At 42.6% G+C, this 22,806-nt stretch overlaps 1 protein-coding gene across 2 annotated transcripts; it reads right to left on the bottom strand.

Annotated features, from left to right (window-relative positions):
• Positions 1-3,148: 3,148 nt before the first annotated feature.
• Positions 3,149-21,589, bottom strand: LOC137371746 (uncharacterized). Of its 2 annotated transcripts, none has more exons than XM_068034590.1 (5): positions 21,511-21,589; positions 10,930-11,224; positions 7,092-7,268; positions 5,646-5,693; positions 3,149-3,520 (listed from the first exon to the last, which is right to left on the bottom strand). In XM_068034590.1, exons 2-5 carry the CDS (start codon positions 11,207-11,209, stop codon positions 3,267-3,269), a joined length of 759 nt encoding a protein of 252 aa, XP_067890691.1. In that variant the 5' UTR covers positions 11,210-11,224; positions 21,511-21,589; the 3' UTR covers positions 3,149-3,266. The 2 variants fall into 2 exon arrangements, with proteins under 2 accessions (XP_067890691.1, XP_067890690.1); XM_068034589.1 differs by having other exon boundaries at positions 3,150-3,520; positions 21,434-21,563.
• Between the last annotated feature and the right edge of the window lie 1,217 nt (positions 21,590-22,806).

The raw sequence follows: 22,806 nt of genomic DNA, 5'->3' as shown, positions 1-22,806 counted from the left end.
ATTTTCCCAAATCACCTCAGCCAATTTGCCCCTCATACTTGCATAATATCCTTTGTTCAAATTTAATCCCCAGCTTCAGATTGAACTACCTCACTTTCAAACATAATGTAAAATTTTATCTTATTGTGGTCACTCATCCCTGAAGGTTCTTTTATAACAAGATTATTAATTAGCCCTTTCTCATTATATAATACTAGAACTAAAATAGCCTGTTCTCCAGTCGGTTCCTCAACATACTGCTCAAGAAAACCATCCCTAATACACTCCAGAAACCCGTCCTCCACAGCATTAGTGCTCATTAGGCTTACCCAGTCTATATGCAGATTGAATTCACCCATGATTACTGTACTACCCATGCTACATGCTTTTCTAATCTCCTGATTAATACCATGCCCCACATTACCACTACTGTTTGGTGGCCTATAAACAACTCCTACCAATGTTTTTTGCCCCTTGCTGTTTCTTAGCACCACCCAAACAGATTCCACATTTTGTTCTTCCGATCTGAGATCCTCCCTTACTACTGTACTAATCCCATCCCTTATCAGTACAACACCACCTCCTTTTCCTTTTTGCCTGTCCTTCCTAAACGTCGAATATACTTGAATATTCAGTTCCCAGTCTTGGTCACCCTGGAGTCAAATTTCAGTAATGGCAATTAAATCACACCCATTCATCTCTATTTGAGCCTTTAAATCATCTACTTTGCTGCAAATGCTGCGTGCATTCAGGTAGAATGTCCTTAACCTTGTCTTTTTGACATTATTCTGCATTCTAAGCCTAGTTGATACACACCTCATTTTCACCTGCCTTCTAATTTTGCTTGCTACTTTTCTACTTCCTATTACCAACCTTACTTCCTTCCAATTTGAGCTATGCCTCAGGTTCCCTTGCCCCAACAAGCTAGTTTAAACCCTCCCCAACAGCACTAGCAAATCTCCCTGCGATGATATTAGACCCAGTCTTGTTAAGATGCAACCTGTCCATCTTGCAGACTTGCGAGTTGATAGGTAAAATTGGTCATTGTAAAAATTGCCCCTAGTGTAGGTAGGTGGTAGGAGAATTGAGGGAAGGTGGGGATGTGAGGGGGAAAATGGGATTAATGTAGGATTAGTATAAATGGGTGGTTGATGGTCGGCGCGGACTCGGTGGCCCGAAGGGCCTATTTCGATGCTGTAGCTCTCTATGACTCTAGGTTCCACCTGCCCCAGAATCGGTCCCAATGCCTCAGAAATCTGATGCTCTCCCTCCTACACCAATTGTCCAGCCACCTGTTCAATCGATCAATCCTCCTATTCCTATGCTCACTAGCACATAGCACTGGCAGTAATCCTGAGATTATTGCTCTTGAGGTCCTGTTTTTTAATTTCCTTCTTAACTCGCTAAAATCTGTTTTCAGGACCTCATCCCTCTTCCTACCTATGTCATTGAGAGCAATGTGGACCACGGCCTCTTGCTGTTCACCCTCCCCCAGAAGGATGTCCTGCAGCCCCTCCATGATATCTTTGACCCTGGCAACAGAGAGGCAACACACCATCCTGGAGTCACATTTCCTGCTGCAGAAATGCCAGTCTAATCCCCTGACTATTAAATCCCCTATCACTATTGCTCTTCCACTTTACTTCCTCCCCTCCTGTGCAGCTGCGTCACCTGAGGTGCCACGGACTTTGCTCTGGCTGCACTTCCCTGAGGAACCATCACCCTTACCAGTATCCAAAATGGAAAACCGATTAGCAGGCAAGATAGACTCAGGGGGTTCCTGCACTACCTACCTGGTTCTCTTACACTGACTGGCAGTCACCCATTCCCTCTCTGCCTGCATGCTCCTAACTGTGGTGTGACCACCTCCCTAAACGTGCTATCCACATAAACCTCAGCCTCGTGGTTGCACAACAGTGACTCCAGCTGCTGCTCAAGTTCTGAAACCCAGAGCTCAAGTTTCTGCAGCTGGTGACACGTCCTGCAGATGTGTTCATCTAGGACACATGGTGCATCCATGACTTCCCACATACCGCAGAATGTACAGTCCACTTGGTCGAGCCGACCTGCCATACTGTAACTTTAAAAACTATTTATTACCATTAGAATAAGTAGAATAACTTACCAGTTACTCACCAATCAGATTCTCCCCCTACCAAAGTAACATCCGCTACTGGAGGCTGAAAAAAGGTAGAAGAAAGAAAGAAAGGAGCACCTCCCTTACTGAACTCCCTCACTCACCAAACTCCTACTTTACATTCTGTGCACTCAAAGCAGCACTCAGTGCAGACCAAACTGCACTGCGGAAGCTCTGCTTTTATACTTTCTGTAAAACAACTGATTCAAGCTTCTGAAAATCAGTTTAAGCCAGCTACATATGTAACTAGCTGCAACTGCTCCCAGAAAACTTGTCTACCCCTGTTTTGAGGCTGGAATAAAACTTAACTTCTCTTAACTTGATTAATTTTAGTTAATTGCTAAATTGAAGAAAAAACTAGGCTTTGGATAGAAATTAACCCTTAAAACTCCCTCTCACCAGCTCTCAGTGCAGGGAGGGCAGTGTTGTTTCTATTCCCATGGCCATAAACTGCCCAAGGTTTTATGTAAAAGAGGACAACAGGAGATGTCTGACACAATTATCATCAGCATCACATCGAAGACATGCTGCAGTGCCAAAAAATGACCTCACCTGGGGAAGTAAGGTCAGCAGCTTCATCAGCCTCTTTTTATTTTCTATACCAAGTATAAAAGTAGCTCCTTTCCATGCATTTTCATATTCCTTTCTCCTTCCCATGGCCACCTAATACAACACTGTGCACTTTCCTCCAACTCCCTTGTTTAGCAGCCCTTCTTTCAGCATAGACACAGCCAGAAATAGCCACTGACATGCCTTTGCTGACCACCACCTGCAGGCTGCACATGTCAGTCTTCACAGTCTTTTCTGAGTCCATCATCTCACACGGAGTAACCAGAGGAAACCTGTCAGCAGGTCACAAGATGTTGCATGACCGCCTGACAGGAATTGAAATTCCACTTGAAGGCACAAGGAAGCAGGCCCCCAGCATAGCACGACTGGAATTCGAGGTGGAGTTTAATACAAGTGGAGACCCAGCATAATGATCTGCACCCATTCTTCCTTTGATAAGTGTCCAAAAAATGTACACGTCCTTGGTGCAGGAAAATTGAATTTTCTTTATATTTTTTGTATTAGGATTCAAACTTGGTTAAAAACAAGCCACAACATTCAGCTACATTAAAAAAAAAACCTCAGATAGGAGATGTTGGCCTTATTGAGTGAGCTCTTGTATGACATAATTATGCAAGGTGCACAGTGCTGTAAACAGATGACCTGAAGCCATATCAGTTGTTGTTGAGTATTGTAGAAGTTTTCTCATCTTCTCTTCAGAGGTTTGACAAGACATGATTTCAGAATACATTTCATTCGTGAGGCCGTATCCCATCATTTGATCTGCAAGTCCATCAACTTTCTTTACTTTCTGGACCAGATTTGCCCAGTTCCGTTTCAGAAATGATTTCTTGTCTGTTGTTACAGAAAATGGAGACAACCAAAAGAATGTATAAATTAATGCCATACCTAAATGTAAGACTTTCAGACATTTAAAAAAAATACCCAGTTTAAAATTTGATTTGACAGAGTGCGATTCTATTGTCAAGAAGTTGGAAAATAATTACACCTCATTTTGTGTGACTGGAAAAACTGATGTAATTTTATCATACTGTGAATTGAAAGAAAATCCTTCAGCTGTTATTTTGAAACACATTGGAAAAGGCACATACTGCATTCTAGCTGAAAAATCTTCTAATTTGCCAAGAGAGAAACAGAGTTAACATTTCATGTCAATGACCTTTCATCACGATAGGACACTGACCTGAGTTATTAACTCTTTCTCTCTCCTCAGCTGTAGACAGACCTGCTGAGTATTTCCAGCATTTTCTGCTTTTATTTCAGATTTCCCACATTCACAGTACTTTGCCTTTTTTAATTTTGACTAATAACTGCCCTGAGAGAACCAAGGGCCATACAAATGGATTTTTAAAAGCAGCAAGTTCTGTGTCATTCAGAGGACTCAAATTAACTGAAATTTAAGGCTGGCCATTGCAGCAATTTGACATCTTAGAATCAGGTAACAAAAACTTTCGTGAACCCAAGCAATATAGATTCAGAAAAAGTCCTTTTTTAACCACAATGGAAGATTTTTTGGCAATTACACTCAGATGTGCTATAATGCCATTTTCAGGACGGTCAACAAAACAGCAGCTGTTTCATATCTGTACATGTGACACTCCTGCCTGCACTAGTCTTGTAGTTACACTATATGCGGAATGGGACAATTCCAGGAGAATTATATGCGAATGGGCATTGAACGCAGCACCATATTAGGTTAATGAGTGCATCATCCCATTACAGCCCGCCAACAGCATGCAAGTGGCTGCTTGAGGTTAAAAGGGTAAGTGTGCTACTTAATCAGTACATAAATTATTAAGGTGGATCAATAGTAATCGCAGCTCATTACCAGTAACTAGTTCTGAGGAGTTTTGACATCTTGAAGCAGCCCATAATATTGATTTCATCACTTAACTTTGTTTACATCCTTCAACATCCTGTCGTCAGACTCCAGCTGTATGTTCCACATATAGTTTAGGACAATATGTAAAAAATCATCACTGGCTTACATAGGCTGCGGGTCATCACTCACCTTCATTCCCAGCTAGGGTACTGTTTTAAATACTAACTGCAGTGAATTCCCATATCTAAAACAGTACCTTTAACTGCCAAGCAGAAGGCTTTGACCACTTTGGGGATAAAAAAGTTAGGATTCTTCTTTGCGATGAGCCTGAAATGCAGCCAGAAAAGCCCATCATCTCACCAGCCTGATCTGGACTGACCTCCTCACATTTGTTATTTTGATAGATGGGATTAGATTGGGCGGCTAGTTTTTTCAGCTGGCACGGACACGATGGGCTGAATGGCCTCCTTCTGTGCCGTCATTGTTCTATGGTTCTATATGTGGCAATAATGAATAAGGGAGGCAACCAAAAATTCCCAAACTCCTGGACCCAGACCAATTCTATTTGGTTAGTCCAATACCACAGTTAAAAGCTTACAGGATGTTTTAATAGTGTTACAGTAGACATTACGTGGGATGGGAAAATACAGTCAACTGCAGAAGATGTTGATGTGGGGCCATCTGAAGCAATACACGATAGAGTTTAAAATCAGTATCTATGCCCAAGATAGAGTGTTTTAATATCTGTTATTCTTTCACTTCAATCTGTTATACTGAGTATTGCATTATATAAGCCCATTATGCAGGGTTTGTAACACTGTTTGGATGTATTCCTGGAGGTTTGAACATATGACCTCCTGCATCCAACCACCCTTTTCAGTCAAAGATCCTTTTCTCCCATTGTCAGTATTTGTATAACTAGTAAACAAAAGCGTTCAATAGAAAATTAAAACAACACCTACATTTTTAAAAGCCTTATGATTTTTCTCCTGGCTTGCTCACAGCAGTGTCTGTGAGATTAACCTTTGAATTCTAGGGACTTCAGGACAATCCTGAAGGGTTGGCAACCCTATAGTTGTGTTCTTCTGTATCTGGCATGTATAATATCTTCTTTTAATTGACAGTAAAAGCAATTACCTGTCACCTTGTCTTCTAACTCTTTGACACTTACTTCCTTTGTGGAACCTGCAAACAAGGTATTATTTCAAACATTTTTATCCCTTCAGTGATTTTAGTTCATTTCATACACAGCAAATATTTCATTCTTTCAGCATTCAATTGATACAATTTATTTAAACAGCTCATTTACATTTCAGGCCTGTATTTACCCATTATTTCATACTGTGTAATGTTTAGTTTTTAGTTTAGTTTAGAGATACAGCACTGAAACAGGCCCTTCGGCCCACCGAGTCTGTGCCGACCATCAACCACCCATTTATACTAATCCTACACTAATTCCATATTCCTATCACATCCCCACCTGTCCCTATATATTTCCCTACCACCTACCTATACTAGGGGCAATTTATAATGGCCTAATACCTATCAACCTGCAAGTCTTTGGCATGTGGGAGGAAACTGGAGCACCCGGAGGAAACCCACGCAGACACAGGGAGAACTTGCAAACTCCGCACAGGCAGTACCCAGAATTGAACCCGGGTCGCTGGAGCTGTGAGGCTGCGGTGCTAACCACTGCGCCACTGTGCCGCCCAAATGTTATGCCTTAAAATAGATGAGATCATAACTCTCCATTTATTACTAATGCATTAAGGAAAAGGATATCAGACTGTAAAAATGTAAACACTATTCCGGATATTTTTATTTTTTACAGAGCTAAATTTATTTATTTTTTAAAACTTTTTTTAAAATTCTACATGTATATTACATTACATTTCTGTGATGGTAACTGCAAACAAAATCAACAATAGGGACTGGATTTCATTTTATACGCTCAATTTTCACTCAGTGGGTTGCTCAAGGTAGCGTCTGTAAATTAATCTTTAACTCCTGAAGAGACCAGAACAATACTGTAGGAGTTTATCATAGAATACTTATGCCCAGCCCTCCCTTTCCACTCAATTTTTTTTTTAATAAACATAAACCTGCGATTGAAGACCTTAGATTATGCAAGTTATATTAATTGGATTATATTTTGGTCAATTTAGCCCTAGTTAAGAGATCATAAATATGAACAATGCAAGCTAGTGTTGTTGTGGAGAAGCCTGGTTTATTGCATTTTCACATTATATGGGTGGTGATATATTTTCCTTCTGCCTGAATCTTAGCTGTGCTGTAGCCAGGTTTATTTGTGATGATGGTTTCTGGTGATATGCACTACTTTGTTTGGAGCATTGGAATCCATCACAGTCAATGCATCCTACCATTTTGAAAAGGAACCCAATCACAAGTAATCAAATAAACATCAAAATAGTTAAATCTTGTCATTCACGTGATTAAAAATGAAATATTACAAGCAAGAGGTCTCCAAAGTACAGCCGCAGCAATGCAGAACACTGAGTGAAAGTAAATAATTAACAGATAATCATTTATAAGACAGGGTACAGCTCCCTGTTAATTATTTACCTAAAGGTAGATTGTTTCCCGCACTCTTGTTATTCCTGGAGGGGTTGACATTTACAGGTATGCTGATGCTTGAGGTTTGATCAGTTTGGATCACGGGACACACCACAAAAGAACCTCCAGCAGCATGAACATCAGCGGTAATAATCTGCCGTCCACTGAGATTAGCACCTGAAAGAGCTTTAATGAAAAATTGGGAAAATGGTAAATAGAATTTCTGTTGTTATTCTGCACTTCTGCACTAAAAGTGCAATTATTTTAACTAGTAAACAATGGCCAAACTGCAAACATATTTAAGTATATATACCTGCTTTTACCTGGTCCTGTTTTTCATCAACATGCAGCCCCTCAGCAACATCATCTGAAAACACTGGGCTGAATTTTGCCAATAACGTGCCGGTCTCAACATCGGGAAGAATTCCGGTTTGGAAGCCTGGAAGAGCGAGTGGCAGGACATTGGGCACAATGCCCTTGGAGATGGCCAATTAAGAAGCTGCCTCAGGGAGCACTGTGCAATTAAGGATTCGGGTGAGAACCGGATGCAGGAGGGCCAATCAGAGCGGCCAAAGGGAAGGGTGGCCAGCAACCGCACTAAGAATGGTGTGAGCTGCTCAGTTGAACGGAGAGGCAGAGGGTGCCACAAAATGGAGGCATGCTAATAATGCTGGAACCAGTAGACAAATCCTAACGCCTAGAACTATCAGATGGATTCGTCTGCAGGAGAAATGCTTGCACTTGAAAGTTTTTTCCTGTCGATGTGCTGAGTAATACCTATATGCTCATTTAAAGATCACTGCACTTTAATTTTATTGCGTTCCAACCTCCCACTGTGCTCTCACCTCCTGTGGGGAGACAAGCCGCAAACACAGCAGAGGTCTGTGCACCTCCAGCAAACTGCTACTGCCCAAGGAAAATGCCAGCTAATAGTGCTATAATAGCCTTAATTGACTACTAGCTGCTACTGGGTGGATAGCCATCATTCCCAAGTAGCCGCCTCCGGAAAAATCGCTAGGAGGCAGCAACACGTCAGGCACAAAATTGGCAGCTTGCCTGCCCCCAGAACTGCTTCCGACTCTCCAGGAAAATTTCCCCACAGTATATGTTTCCACATGCACACTAACAACATCCAGTTCTACCACAACACCACCTCTCTTGACCCTTCTACTGTCCCTACATTTTCAGGCTGCTTATCTGACATCCAGTACACTGGATATGCAGAGATTTCCTCCAACTAAATATGAGGAAGACTGATCCCACTGTCTTTGTTACCCGCCACAAACTTCATTCCCTTGCTATTGCCTCTGTGGGTGGAATTATATGGGCCCCCAGGAGATGCGATGGGAGACGAGGTGGCCCATCATGTATTGTCCAAAGGTTGGGGGGAGGGGGGGGGGGGGGTGGTGGTGACAGAGTGCCTGTCGCCTTCCTATCACCCTGTGATTAAGTCGGTGGCAGAAAAGGCTGAAGGCAGCCTTCACCCCCAGAGGCCAAATGAGGCCTGTAAGTGGCTAGTTAATGACCATTTAAAGGCCTCATTCCACTGCAATTGTACCAGCAGCCACAGCAGGGGCGGGGGGGGGGGGGGGGGGGGGGACCTCCACCATTTGGGGAGGACGCCCAGTAAAACAAGGCAACCTCCCCACTTGTGGCGGGGAAGGGCCTCCACCATGGACACTGTGTAGCTCATGGAAGGCCCCTGGTGGCAAAGGTCACCCCTCTGCAAATGCCCCAACCTTCCTCAATGACCATCCCCTCCCCCCATCTGGGGCCTGCTGGACTGGCCCCAGCGACTCCGCCACACATGTAGGATTCCAGCACTGGTCCTGCTTCAGGCTTGGTGTAGTAATGGCAGTGGCCTCTGCACCTGGAAGCGCTGCCAATACTACTAGGAGGCAGCATCCCCATTTTTAAAGTGTCGAGGACCCTGGTGCTCGGTTAAATACCAAGCACTGTCAAATTGCGCGCTGGCGGAGGGCTCCAAAAGGCTGAGGCGGGGTTTCCCTCACCTTTTCGACCTGGTGTTGGGACCCCTGCTAGCTCCACAAAATTCAGCCCATATCTCCTCCTGCAACTGTTTGGTGCTGAAGCAGACTGTTCGCAACCTTAGTGTCATATTTGACCGTAAGGTAAGCTTCTGACCACACATCTACACGATCACTAAGACCGCCTATCTATATCTCCATTACCCGACCGCCCCTGCCTCAGTTGATCAGCTGCTAAAACCCTCGTCTATGCCTTTGTTACCTCCAGACTTGACAATTCTGATGCACTCCTGGCCGGTCTAATGGGTTCTAAATTCCATAAACTTGAGGTCATCTGAAATTCTGTTGCCGGTGTCCTAACTTACACCAAATCCCATTCACCCATCATTCCTGTGCTCACTGACTTGCATTGACTCCCTGTTAAGCAATGCTTTGATTTTAAAATTCTCATCCATGTTTTCAAATCCCTCAATGACCTTGCTCCTCCCTACCCCTATCATCTCCTCCAGCCCTACAAGCCTCCAAGATATCTGCACTTCTCAAATTCTGGCCTCTTGACTATTGGTGTCCCTACCTTCAACTGCCAAGGCCCAAAGCTCAATACCTCTCTGCTTCTCTATCTCTCTTTCCTCCTTTAAGATACTCTGTAAAACCAACCTTTTTTCCCCGAGCTTTTGGATGCCTGCCCCAACATCTCATGTGGCTTGGTGTCAAATTTTAATTGATAACACTCCGGTGAAGTGCCTTGGGATGCTTTACTATGTTAAAGGCATTTCTAAATACAAGTTGTGTTGTTGTGCTCTGTGCAACAGGGTCCAGTGCATTCAGATATTAAATACTAATTGTAAGTATTTATTAACGTGTTCTGTTTTGTAACTGCACGGGTCTGCACGATAAAATAATGGCAATATCAATGTGCTCACATCCTTTTAAATTAATTTTAGAATGTACAGTGACATATTTCATTAAAGAGTTTTTGTATTTTTTGTGGGTGTATGACTTTAACAGCTGCATTTAACGAAGACTACCTTGAAGTTAGAATGTTGGCAAATATAAGTATTAATCATTTTTAACACTAAAGCTCTGTGTGAATGTCTCATTTGCTTCAGGTATCATGTCCTGAATGCTGAGGGCTTTCAATATTCTGTCATTTAACACTCTCTCTGCACTAACGTTTTGTCTTTCACCACACTATTAACACACTCGTTGCCTTTGCCCCATGATCTCCTTGTCAGTTATTCTCTGCGACCCTCTGTCCTATTAACACCTTCCCTTTTGTTCTCTTTTGCCCCATCCCCACTTTATTTGCTTAAAACCTACTAATTTCTAACCTTTGCCAGTTCTGATGAAAGATTACGGACCTGAAACGTTAACTCTGCTTCCCTCTCCACAGATGCTGCCAGACCTGCTGAGTATTTCCAACATTTTTTGTTTTTATTCCAAATTTCCAGCATCTGCAGTATTTTGCTTTTACTAAAATGGGAGTGTATTGATATTAATTCATCAGGAGGCAGGCACATAGGAAGGGAATATTTGGCAAGACCTACTGATTAACACTTCTGATCCAACAAACAGACTATAATTCACTCATACTCTGCTGGCTCCAGCCCCTCACAGTAGCAGAGAATTCCTATGTTACTTAAATAATTAACCTGTTTCATAATTTATTAAGTCTCCAAGTTAAACAGGCTGTCTGAATGTTGGAGTAACAAAATCAAATGAACAGCTAGAACAATAGAGAATTGCAGGAACATTCACAGATGGATAACTACTCACATTGGTTTGAAATGAAGTACATTACAGTAACAGTCCAACATGGAAAATTTAGCAAATATTAGATAATAGGTGGCCGAATTTACCTTGCTGTCTACTTGAAAGCCATTTAATCAGCTTCGGATAGGTCTCCTTAACTTTATCTTTCTGCAGAGCATGGATGAATAGCTCACAGGATGAATTGCCTTTCCCCATTATAATATCAAGAAGATTTATGATTCTTTTTTCAGGATCATTCTCTGCCTTCAGTTTTTGATACTCTCGCTGAGTAATGAGAACATCTTCTTGTACCACTTGCAGAATAAAATCTGGATCATTGGTTAACCATTCAACAAGATTGAGTTTTGATCTTCGAATATCCTCCATAATGGTTGCCTATAGCTGGAAAAAGAACATTGATTATAGAGTATCAAATATTTGTGACATATACATCAGTAGATTCAGAGAAACTTCAAAAATAGAGCAATGATGCACACTTCAGCTTCCATGGGGAAGTAAATATGAGGAACAGACTCGCACCTAAAGCAGTCATAGCACTTATTAAACACTTTTAAAAGACAGCTGAAAATGACACTGATTTCACAATGCGAATGAAAGTTATAAATACAAGGACAAAGGTGTTCAAATATTCCATGGAATACAACAGTGCCTGTGCCCTAGTTTATTGAGTTGGGGGAAGTCCTGGGTAAGAAGTTGTATATCGGATCTGCGAAGAGAATAAGCTTGACTGGTTGAATGGGCATCGCTTACATTTTCACCTGGACTGTGGGTACTGGTTGCAAGCAGCAAGGATGGTTGCATCAGAGTCACTGGGCGTGGAGATGAGATGGGCTAGTACTTGAGGTGGGGATCCTCTATCAGCACACAGCCGGCGAGGTGGTCCAGACCCCTAAAACCTACCAGCCTTTCTTCCATCACACTCCTTCACATTTTTGTCAGATTTGTCATGCTTACTTTCTCCCTCTGCTATTCTGCTGTAACCATTTACACCTTCTCTGAAGCCATCTTTTGTTTATTATGCTTGTCTGATTATCACCTCATATTGTCTTTTGCCATCATCTGTTTTGTCATTTAATCTCTTAGCACAGACTCTCCCTTTTATTTTTTCCTGGCCTCTTTCCCCCGATTCTGTACTTGATTAAAAGCTCTAACATCTTCCACTTCTGATTACCTGTTTCTGCTCCACAGATGCTGCCTAACCTGCTGTTTCCAGCATTTTCTGCTTTACTGTGTGATTATCTAATTTCTGCACATGACATCCTGTTCTGCAGATGTGCAGCTGTTATGTCCTCCTGTGCAAGCGCACCATTGCCAGAGTGACTGCCGAGCATAACTGCAGCAGCGTCCGTCAGTAATATTCACTATAGAGCCTAAGGCCAGCTATAGGCAGTCTCTGTATCAGCTATGGGCCTGTGAAGACCCGTTGCTCCATGATCTTCATTCGTGACCTGCAGGTTAGATTGTTGCCATGCATGAAACAAGGTTAACTGAGATTAACAATTTTAATTGTGAGAAAGCCCTCGAATCATCATATATGAACTTCAAAAGCAGCGGATTTGACCAGCTAAAAGGCCTTTCCCCACTCTTACATTCTGACACAAGAAACAGCTTTTTCAGACTGCACAGGAGAAGGATTTCCCTTTTCTAATCAGATTTGTAAAACAGGCACGAACAGAGAAACTTTGATAATTCAACATGAAAGTTTCTTCAGACTCTGAAGGGAGCTAAATCCCCTCATGGAATTATAGCCATAGATCTAAATGTCAATACTTATGTGGCTAGATGACATCTTTTGTTGCAAAAATATCAACAGTACCTTTAACAAATGCCAGACTCCATCTTATTCAGTTAAGATATAATTGTCTATGCAACATTTCATTCCAAAAAAGCTATTTAGAGTGACAGTGAATGAACCAGGCTTTTGCTGAAAATGTGATAAACTGGATGGTGCTATGGCAGTTGAGTTATTTGAAAGAAAATATTTGAGTTGAAGATTCCTGTCTGGCTCTGTAGCCATTTTGAGGACACTGCCCTAGCCCCCAATCAGAGATGCACTGGAAAAAAATACAGCAATTACCCTATTCAAGGAGTGGATACATTGGCCCTCGAATTGATAGCAGTGAATACAGAGGAGGGATGAATACACAAAATGTACAGACCCTTGATTCAAAATAAGTATGGCAAAAGTGCACTGATCCCCTTCTCTTATTTTTAAATTATTTGTTCTGAGGAAGTGAGAGATTAACACTGTGTTTACTACCCAGCCCAAGATTCCCTGAGAAGCGGATGATGGGCTCTTTTGGTGAACTATTGTAGTCCTTGTGCCCTTGGTGTTTGCATGATGGTATTAGGTTGGAAATACAAGGATTCTAACCAATTTATTTGAATTATGCTAGGTTAGATTTTGAAAATTATTCATTCGCCTACCCTTATGTATGTTTGGGACACGAATTAAATTGCTTATTGAATCACCAAAATAGTTTGCAATCTTTAAATTTGGCAGATTTTACCAACAGTCCAGTAGTGGAATAGAGGCTCGTCAGCCTTCTGTCTCTGAAGAAATTTGTACAATTTAAATACAAAATAAAGATAAATGAATAATTTTATGCCATACATGAGGATCAAAGCATGAATCAAAATGTAAAAGCAAAATACTGCAGATGCTGAAAATCTGAAATAGAAACAGAAAATGCTCAGCATGTCTGGCAGCATCTCTGGAGAAAGAAACAAAGTTAATATTTCAAGTCAATGACCTTTCCTCAGAACTGGCAGTTCTGAAAAAGTTCATTGACCTGAAATGTTAACTGTGTTTTCTCTCCGTTAATAAAAATGCCTCATTCAATATAAGAAGTTAACCCTTCTTATAACGCATTGTTTTGGTGGGATCCAAATAGTTATTTTACATTTCCCCTCACATTCAATCAAATTAAACACAATGAACCATATACAGTGAGGGTTAGTAAATTTGCCTCATCTGACTTTTCTGACTCTTTTTTTGGCATGAGACAAATTCAAGTTATTGGAGAGAATGGAGGTAGTATTCATGGTTGTTGATATGGCTCAGTGCAATGGAGGCAAAATGGTATTTAACATGGGAAATGGGCACATGTAGAGAACTGTTGCAAGAATGACTTGGGATATTATACCCACTTGATGACTGCAGCAGATTTAACATCTTGTGCAACTATTTGATCTGTCTCTCGATCAGCCTCATCTTCTTCTTTCCTTCCTTCTTCTGTTCTATAGTTCTGCCCCTTTACAGGGCAAAGTTGAGTGCAGGACACATCAGGCAATTAATGTCAGCAATATTGACTGCCACAGAAGAAGGAATCATGGGAGCTGCTAGAATAACAAGGATTGACATGCAAGATCCTGCTGCTACGGCTGCAGACCACCTCCACAACCAGGGAATAACAACCCTTTCTATCCATGAATGACTCGTGTTCAGGGTAGGAGCAAATATGGTGACAGGGGTTAGTCAGAAACATTATGAGAATTCTGCCACACAGTAGAAGCAGAGTGTTGTTTCTTGTTGCTGCTTCCGTTTCATGGAGAAATGAATAAAATCACTGTCCCTGGTAAACAATACATCTGTGACCTGATGAGGAAATTGTGTAATTATGAAATGTGACAAAAAAAATTCACTAGCCTAGAAGGGGCTTAGTTAATAAAAGTTCAATACTGTTGCAGACTTGACAGCCTCTGACAGAGCCTGTTCTATAAACGGTTTTCCAAGTTTAACTGCAAGAATGTGGCATCCTTTGGATATTCTAGTCTGCACAGCCAGATGTGTTTGGACTGCTCCACATATGAGAGGCAGGGAGTGAACACACAAGTGGAGGCATAAGGATGTGTTCAAATGGAGCATCTATCTGGCATGCTTCTTCTGACTCTTCCATGGTTTCTCCAGAATCTGCAAGTGGAGACCTATGCAAGGAATACCCACAGCTGTACAGTCACAGATAAAGGATACAGTACACCGTTCAGTAGCTAGGTTTCTTTGCCCAACAATACCAACATAGCACACAGCCAAGACATAGAGACATAGCAATGCCTGACATCAATCAACATTCCAGAGCAGTCTGAAGTCTTGTAACTGCAAGGAAATGGCAGCATAGTAGTCCAGCAGCCTGGACTAAAGCTTCAGATACGCGAATTCAAATCCCACCATGACAGTTGGTGGAATTTAAATTCAATTAATTAACATATCTGGAATTAAAAGCTAGTCTTAGTAATGGTGACCGTGAAACTACTGGATTAATGTAAAAATCCATCCGTTTCACTAATCTCCTTTAGGGAAAGGAATCTGTTGTCTTTACCCAGTACAAGTGACTCCAGGCCAACAGCAGTGTAGTTCACTATTAGCTGCCCTCTGAAATGGCCTAGCAAGTCATTCGGTTGTATCAAACCGCTACAGAAAAGTTGAAGAAGAATAAAACTGGATGGACCACCTGGCAATTACCTAGGCACCAGAACAACAAAGGCCCAACCTGCCCTTTCAACCCTGCAAAGTCCTCCTGTTGCTGTTCTTAATATTCTTACTGAAATTGGCTGGTCCAGTAAAGACGTCCCATCATCCAGTGCCTGTTTTTTATAAACTAAAATGCATTTTAAAATTTAACATCTTCATATGCCAAAATTGGGAGAGCTGTCCCACAGACTGGTCAAGCAACAGCCTGGTATAGTCATACTCACCAAATCATACCTAACAGCCAATGTCCCAGACTCCTCCATCACCACCCCTGGGTCTGTCCTGCCACCAGAGGCGGTGGCACTGTGGTATACAAGCAGGAGGGAAATACCATGAAGTCTCATGGTATCAGGTCAAACATGGGCAACGAAACCTCCTGATTACCAGCTGCCACCCTCCCTCAGCTGATGAATCAGTACTCTTCCATGTTGAACACCACTTGAAAGAAGCACTGTGAGTAGCAAGGGCACACAATATACTCTGGGTAGGGTACTTCAATGTCCATCACCAAGATAGGCCTGCGAGCATCACAACTGACCGAGCTGGGCAAGTTCTGAAGGACACCTCTGCCAGACTGGTCCAGCTGCAGGTAGTGAGAGGACCAACAAGACAGAAAAACCTAATTGACCTCAACTTGTCACAGGTGCATCTGTCCATGACAGTATCGGTAGGAGTGACCACTCACTACTCAGTGCTTGTGGATCCGAAGTCCCGTCTTCACACCAAGGACACCTACCATCGCGTTGGGTGGCACTAGCACTGTGCTAAATGGGATAGATTCAGATCAGATCTAGCAGCTCAAAACTGGGCATCCGTAAGCCGCTGTGGGCCATCAACCGCAGCAGAATTGTATTCAACCACAATCTGTAACCTCATGGCTCGCATCGCTCTCACTCTACCATCATCATCAAGCCAGGCATTGGTTCAATAAGGAATGCAAGCAGCAGCACCAGGCATACCTCAAAATGAGGTGCCAACCCGGTGAAGCTACAACACAGGACTACATGCATACTAAACAACAGAAGCAGCATGCAATAGACAGAGCTAAGGTGATCCCACAACAAAGAGATCAGATCAAAGCTCTGCAGTCCTGCCACATACAGTCGTGAAAGGTAGTGGACAATTAAACAACTAACCTGAGGAGGAGACTCCACAAACCTGTCGGTGGAGGTGTGGGGGGGGGGGGGGGGGGGGTGGGAGAAGGGAGAAGGTTCAATTGAAGGGAAATTTTAAAAATCATAAAGAAACGAGGGAGCAGAGGTGCAGGGTAGTGAAGAGGTGAACGGTAATCAAAGTGTGACAGGAAAGGGCAGAAAACATAAGCAGCAGAGTGCAGCAGAAATTAGAATCAGATTGAGTAATAATGGTAAAAAGTCAAAGCTTAAGGCTCTTTATCTGAATGCACGCAGAATTTGTAACAAGATAGATGACTTGACGGCACAACTAGAAATAAATGAATATGACTTGATAGCTATTACAGAGACGTGGTTGCAGGGTGACCAAGACTGGGAAATCAATATTCAAGGATATTCAACAAATCAGATTGGCAGTGGTAACATGGAAGATGAATTTGTAGAATGCATCGGGGATTGTTACTTAGAGCAATACCCGGGAACAGGCTATTTTAGATCTAGTAATGTGCAATGAGGTAGAATTAATGAGAGATATTGTAGTTAAGGATCCTCTAGGGGGTAGTGATCACAACATGTTAGAATTTCAAATTCAGTTTGAGGGTGAGCAACTCAGGTCTCAAACCAGTGTCCTTAACTTAAACAAGGGCAATTACACAGGTATGAAGAAAGAGTTGGCTAATACGGGCTAGGAAAATAGACTAAGGGAAGGTCAGTGGATGAGCAGTGGCAGACATTTAAGCAGATATTTCATAACACTCAGCAAAAATTTATCCCAGTCAAAAAGAAGAACTCGATGAGAAGTCTGAACCACCCATGGTTAACAAAAGCGGTCAAGGAGAATATCCAATCGAAAACGATGGCAGACAAAGTGGCGAAAACTAGTGGTAGGCCAGAGGATTGGGAATTTTTTGTTTTTAGGAACCAGCAACGGATGACTAAAAAGCTAATAAAGAGGGAGAAAATTGATTAAGAAAGTAAATTAGCAAGAAATATAAAAACAAACAGCAAGAACTTCTACGGGTATATAAAAAGAGAGTAGCTAATGTGAGCGTGGGACCCTTGGAGAATGCGACTGGAGAATTGTTAATGGGGACCAGGGAAATGGCAGATAATTTAAACCAATATTTTGCATCGGTCTTCACGGTGGAGGGCACTATAAACATCCCACAGATATCAGAAAAGCAAGAAGCTACTGCGAGGAAAGATCTTGTAACAGTCTCTACTTGAGGGACAAAGTATTTGACAAACTAATGGGACTAAAGGCAGACAAGTCACCAGGACCTGATGACCTACATCCAAGGGTTTTAAAGGAGGTGGCTGCAGAGATAGTGGAGGCATTGGTTGAAATATTCCAGAACTGGATTCCGAGAGGTTCCCAGCAGATTGGAAAACCGCTGATGTGACACCCCTGTTCAAGAAGGGAGGGAGATAAAAAGCAGGAAACGATAGGCCAGTCAGCCGAGCATCAGTCATTGGGAAAATGCTAGAATCCATTATTAAGGAACAAATAGCAGGACATTAAGAAAAGCTTAACGCAATCAAACAGAGTCAACATGGTTTTGTGAAAGGGAAATCATGTTCGACAAATTTGCTAGAGTTCTTTGAGGATATAACAAGCAGAGTTGATAAAGGGGAACCAGTAGATGTAGTGTATTTGGATTTCCAGAAGGCATTCGATAAGTTGCCACTTAGAAGATTATTGCACAAGATAGGAGCTCACAGTATTGGGGGTAATGTATTAGCATGGATTGAGGATTGGTTAACACACAGAAGACAGAGATTTGGGATTAATGGGTCTTTTATAGATTGGAAAGATGTAACTAGTGGAGTGCCACAAGGATCAGTCCTAGGGCCTCAATTATTTACTATCTGTATTAATGACTTGGAGGAGGGGCTAGAGTGTAATATATCCAAATTTGCTGACAATATAAAAAATAGGTGGGAAGCCATGTTGTGATGAGGACATAAGGAATCTGCAAGGGGATATAGATAGGTTGAGTGAATGGGCAAAAACCTGGCAGATGGAGTTTAGTGTAGGAAAGTATGATGTCATGCACTTTGGTAGGAAGAATCAAAAGGCAGACTATTATTTAAATGGAGAGAGACTCCAAAAAAGTGCAGCACAGAGGGATCTGGGTGTTCCTATGCATGAAACACAAAAAGTTAGCATGCAGGTGCAGCAAGTAATTAAGAAAACAAATGGAATTTTGGCCTTTATTGCTAGATGGTTGGAGTTTAAAATTAGAGAAGTCTTGTTACAACTGTACAGGTTGTTGGTAAGGCCACAACCTGTACAGGCTGGAGCACTGTCTACAGTTTTGGTCCCCGTATTTAATAAAGGATATACTGGCATTGGAGGTAGTTCAAAAGAGATTCACTAGGCTGATACCTGGGATGAAGGGGTTGACTTATCAAGAACAGCTAAACAGGTTAGGCCTTTATTCATTAGAGTTTAGAAGAATGAGGGGTGATCGTATTGAAATGTACAAGATTCTGAGGGGGCTTGACAGAATAGATGTTGAGAAAATGTTTTCTCTAGTGGGGGAATCTCAAACTAGGGGACATAGTTACAGAATAAGGGGGCACTCGTTTAAAACTGAGATGCAAAGGAATTTCTTCTCTCAGAGGGTAGTGAATGTCTGGAATTCTCTACCCCAGAGAGTTCTGGAGGCTAGATTATTTAAAGTATTTAAAGAGAAGGTAGATAGATTTTTGAAATATCGGGGAGTTGAGGGCTATGAGGAGCTGGCATGAAAGAGGAGTTGAGATCTGGGGCAGATCAGATATGATCTTATTGAATGGCAGGGTAGGCTTGAGGGGCGGAATGGCCGACTCCTGCTCCTATTTCTTATGTTCTTATGTTTAGCCCAGCATGTCATCTGCAACTGTCTTCAGCCAGACGTGCTAAGTGGATGATCTATCTCGGCCTCCTCCTGAGATCCCCAACATCACAGATGCCAGTGCTCACCCAATTAGATTCACTCCAAGTGATATCAAGAAACAGCTGAAGTCACTAGATACAGCAAAGCCTATGGGCCCTGACAAAATCCACGCTGTAGTACTGAAGGCTTGTGCTGCAGAGTTAGCCACACCCCTAGACAAGCTGTTCGAGTATAACAACAACACTGGTATCTACCCGACAATGTGCAAAATTGCCCAGGTGCATCCTGTCCACAAAAAGCATGACAAATCCAACCTGCTAATTACCGCCCCATCAGTCAACTCTCAATCATCAGCAAAGTGATGGAATGCGTCACCGACAGTGTTATCAAGCAGCACTTACTCAGCAATAATCTGCTCACTGATACTCAGTTTGGTTTCCGCCAGGGCCACTCAGCTTCTGACCTCATTACAGACTTGGTCCAAACAAAGACAAAAGAACTGAATGCTGAAGGTGAGGTAAGAGTGACTGCCCTTGACAACAAGGCAGCATTTGACCAAATGTGGCATCATGGAGCCCTCACACAATTGAAGTCGATGGGAACCGGGGAAAACTCTCCACTGGTTGGAGTCATATCTAGCACAAAGGAAGATGGATGTGGCTGTTGGATGGCAATCATCTTAGCCCAAGGATATTTCTGCAGGAATTCCTCAGGGTAGTGTCCTAGGACCAACCATCTTCAGCTGCTTCATCAATGACCTTCCCTCCATCACAAGATCAGAAGTGGAGATGTTCGCTGATGGTTGTACAATGTTCAGCACCGTTTGCAACTCTTCAGATACAGAAGCAGACCATGCCCACATACAGCAAGACCTGGACAATATTCAAGTCTGGGCTGATCATCGACATTCACACCACACATGTGCCAGGCATTGGCCAGTTACAACAAAAGAGAATCTAACCATCTCCCCTTGACATTCATCACATTACCATCAATGAATCCTCCACCATCAACATCCTGGGGGTTATAATTGACTCGAAACTTAACTGAAGCAGTGTCATAAATACTGTGGCCACAAGAGATCAGAGGCTGGGGATTCTGTGGCAAGTAACTCACCTTCTGATTCCCTAAAGCCTGTACATCATCTACAAGACACAAGTCAGGAGTGTGATGGAATACTCTCCACTAGCCTGGATGAGTGCAGCTCCAACAACACTCAAGAAGCTCAACACGATCTAGGGCAAAGCAGCCTGCTTTGACCGGCACCCCATCCACCACCTTCAACATTCAGTGCCTTCACCACTGACGCACAGTGGCAGCAATGTGTGCCATCTACAAGATCCACTACAGCAACTTGCCAAGGTTCCTTCAACAGCATCCACAATCGTTACCACCTCGAAGGACAAGGGCAGCAGATGCATGGGAACACCACCACCTGCAAGTTCCCCTCCGAGCCACACACCATCCTAATTTGGAACTATATCACCGTTCCTTCACTGTCACTGGGTCAAAATCCTGCAACTTCTTTCCTAACAGCACTGTGGGTGTACCTACACCCCAAGGACTGCAGCGGTTCAAGAAGGTAGTTCACCACCACCTTTTCAAGGGGAATTAGAGATGAGCAATATATGCTGGGATGCTCACATCCCAAGAACAAATTTAAAAAAGTGCAGTTCCTAAGGTTGGGTCTTTCAAGAGTCTGTTGCTGAATGTAATAATTACCAGACCCACTTGTGGATGGCGTCCAGCTGGACTGCGCGTGCACAAACTAGCCAGGTATGCTGATCAGTGCCGCACCTGGAGCTGCACTGACTGGTGTGCACAGAATCTGTGCATATGAGCCTGAACACACAGACATGCACAAAACCCACAGCTAGCAGCAAGTGGCTTTGACAATGAGCCCAGTTTGTGCAGGTGCTGCACGTGCGTTGCTCTGTTGTTGCGTGCCAGCCACTGCTATCTATTGCTGGCCTGCTACAGATACAAATGAACAATATTGTCACCCACCCCAGAACCTCAACACTCAGGGTTCAAAACACTCACTGACTTCAGGCTATCTGCAATTGATTGACAGCACTGACAATATCACATCTGTTTCCCTTACCTTTTACTCCAAGGATTGCCACAGTAATAAATCAATTATTGTACTGATAAGGAATCAAACAGAACAAAACAAGGCACCTTAAAGTAGCGTTCTGCTGATGTGCCTCGTTTCCCTTTTACACTGTTTCCTGTGTTGTGAGAAGGGAGGGTCCTAAATTTTGGGGAAGGAAGTGACAGTTATAAACGTACTTAGTCACGTTTTAATCTTCATTAAACTTTTGTTAAATGCTTTCTTGCCAGATTTTTCTGTCCCCTTTTATATCTAACTTTTTCAATTCTGATGAAAAGTTAACGCTGTTCTTCTCTCCTGATCCTGCCTGACTTGCTGAGTGTTTTCAGTATTTTCTGCTTTTATTACACATCAGTTGATTTCCTTTTCATTTCTTACCAAAATATGCCAGCTTTGGGTGCAGAAATTCCAGAATTGGTGTTACAGGAAATGTATACATCCGAAGGGGTATGTTCCAATACCAGTGGTGCTTGCATCTCCTATAACAAGAAGGTGGCACAGAGATAGGAAATGCTGGGCAGGGCAATCAGAATCTGTGGAAAGAACAAAAGGAGTTATAGTGGGCTGGAATCTGACAGAAACTTGTGCCATTATCTGCAGCATATGCCATTATTATGGTGCTAAAATTCCAGGATATTGTGGTGAGTGAGTGAGTTATACCATTAGTTATGCCACACCATTGTTGCATAGGACTTTTACACGCCTCAGCCAAGGCCCTTGCTGAAACAGTCCCTCACCAAAATTAATGGTGATCAGTATTTTCCTGAATACCATGACTATAGTTGACGGTTAGACCATTGCAGAATGGTGCTAGAGTGACAAAGACTGGTGCTGGTGAGCTTAGAACGAGTGAATTAATTGTTCCACACGTTTCGTTTGGTGAGGATAAGCTTCATTTTATAATGATCAGTTGAGCATTTTCTAGTTAAGCAAATGGATTATATGACATCCAAATCAGCACAAGTTTTAAAACACCCAAGGCCAGATTTTCAAAGCCCACTGATTGCAGGTATGGAGGCAAGCGCAATTTGCATATCGTGTTCACAGAGATTGGCACTGGGACCCATCACCTACAGAACACAAGGCCATTTTTAAAGGAACGCCGGCAGTGAGGGAACAGATCGGGTGCACATGTCCTATTAATAGCCTGTTGATCTAATTGAAGTGCTCATTAACAGGCTTGTCAACAGCAGGTTTTAATTTTCAAAGGCTGGAAATGTGGAGGATGCCATGGGGGGGCCAAGACGACAGGGTTTTCAAGTAGTGAACACAGCGGGGGTCATGAAGGCTAAGGGAAAGGCTTATTAAAAGACTACAGACTCCCAAAAAACTCAGCTGCTTCAAAAGTGCTGCAGTGGCCATTG

Source organism: Heterodontus francisci, chromosome 7 (genome assembly GCF_036365525.1).
Source record: "Heterodontus francisci isolate sHetFra1 chromosome 7, sHetFra1.hap1, whole genome shotgun sequence".
Taxonomy (NCBI): domain Eukaryota; kingdom Metazoa; phylum Chordata; class Chondrichthyes; order Heterodontiformes; family Heterodontidae; genus Heterodontus; species Heterodontus francisci.
The sequence above is the reverse complement of the archived record's forward strand: the minus strand, read 5'-3'. Positions and strand labels throughout refer to the sequence as shown.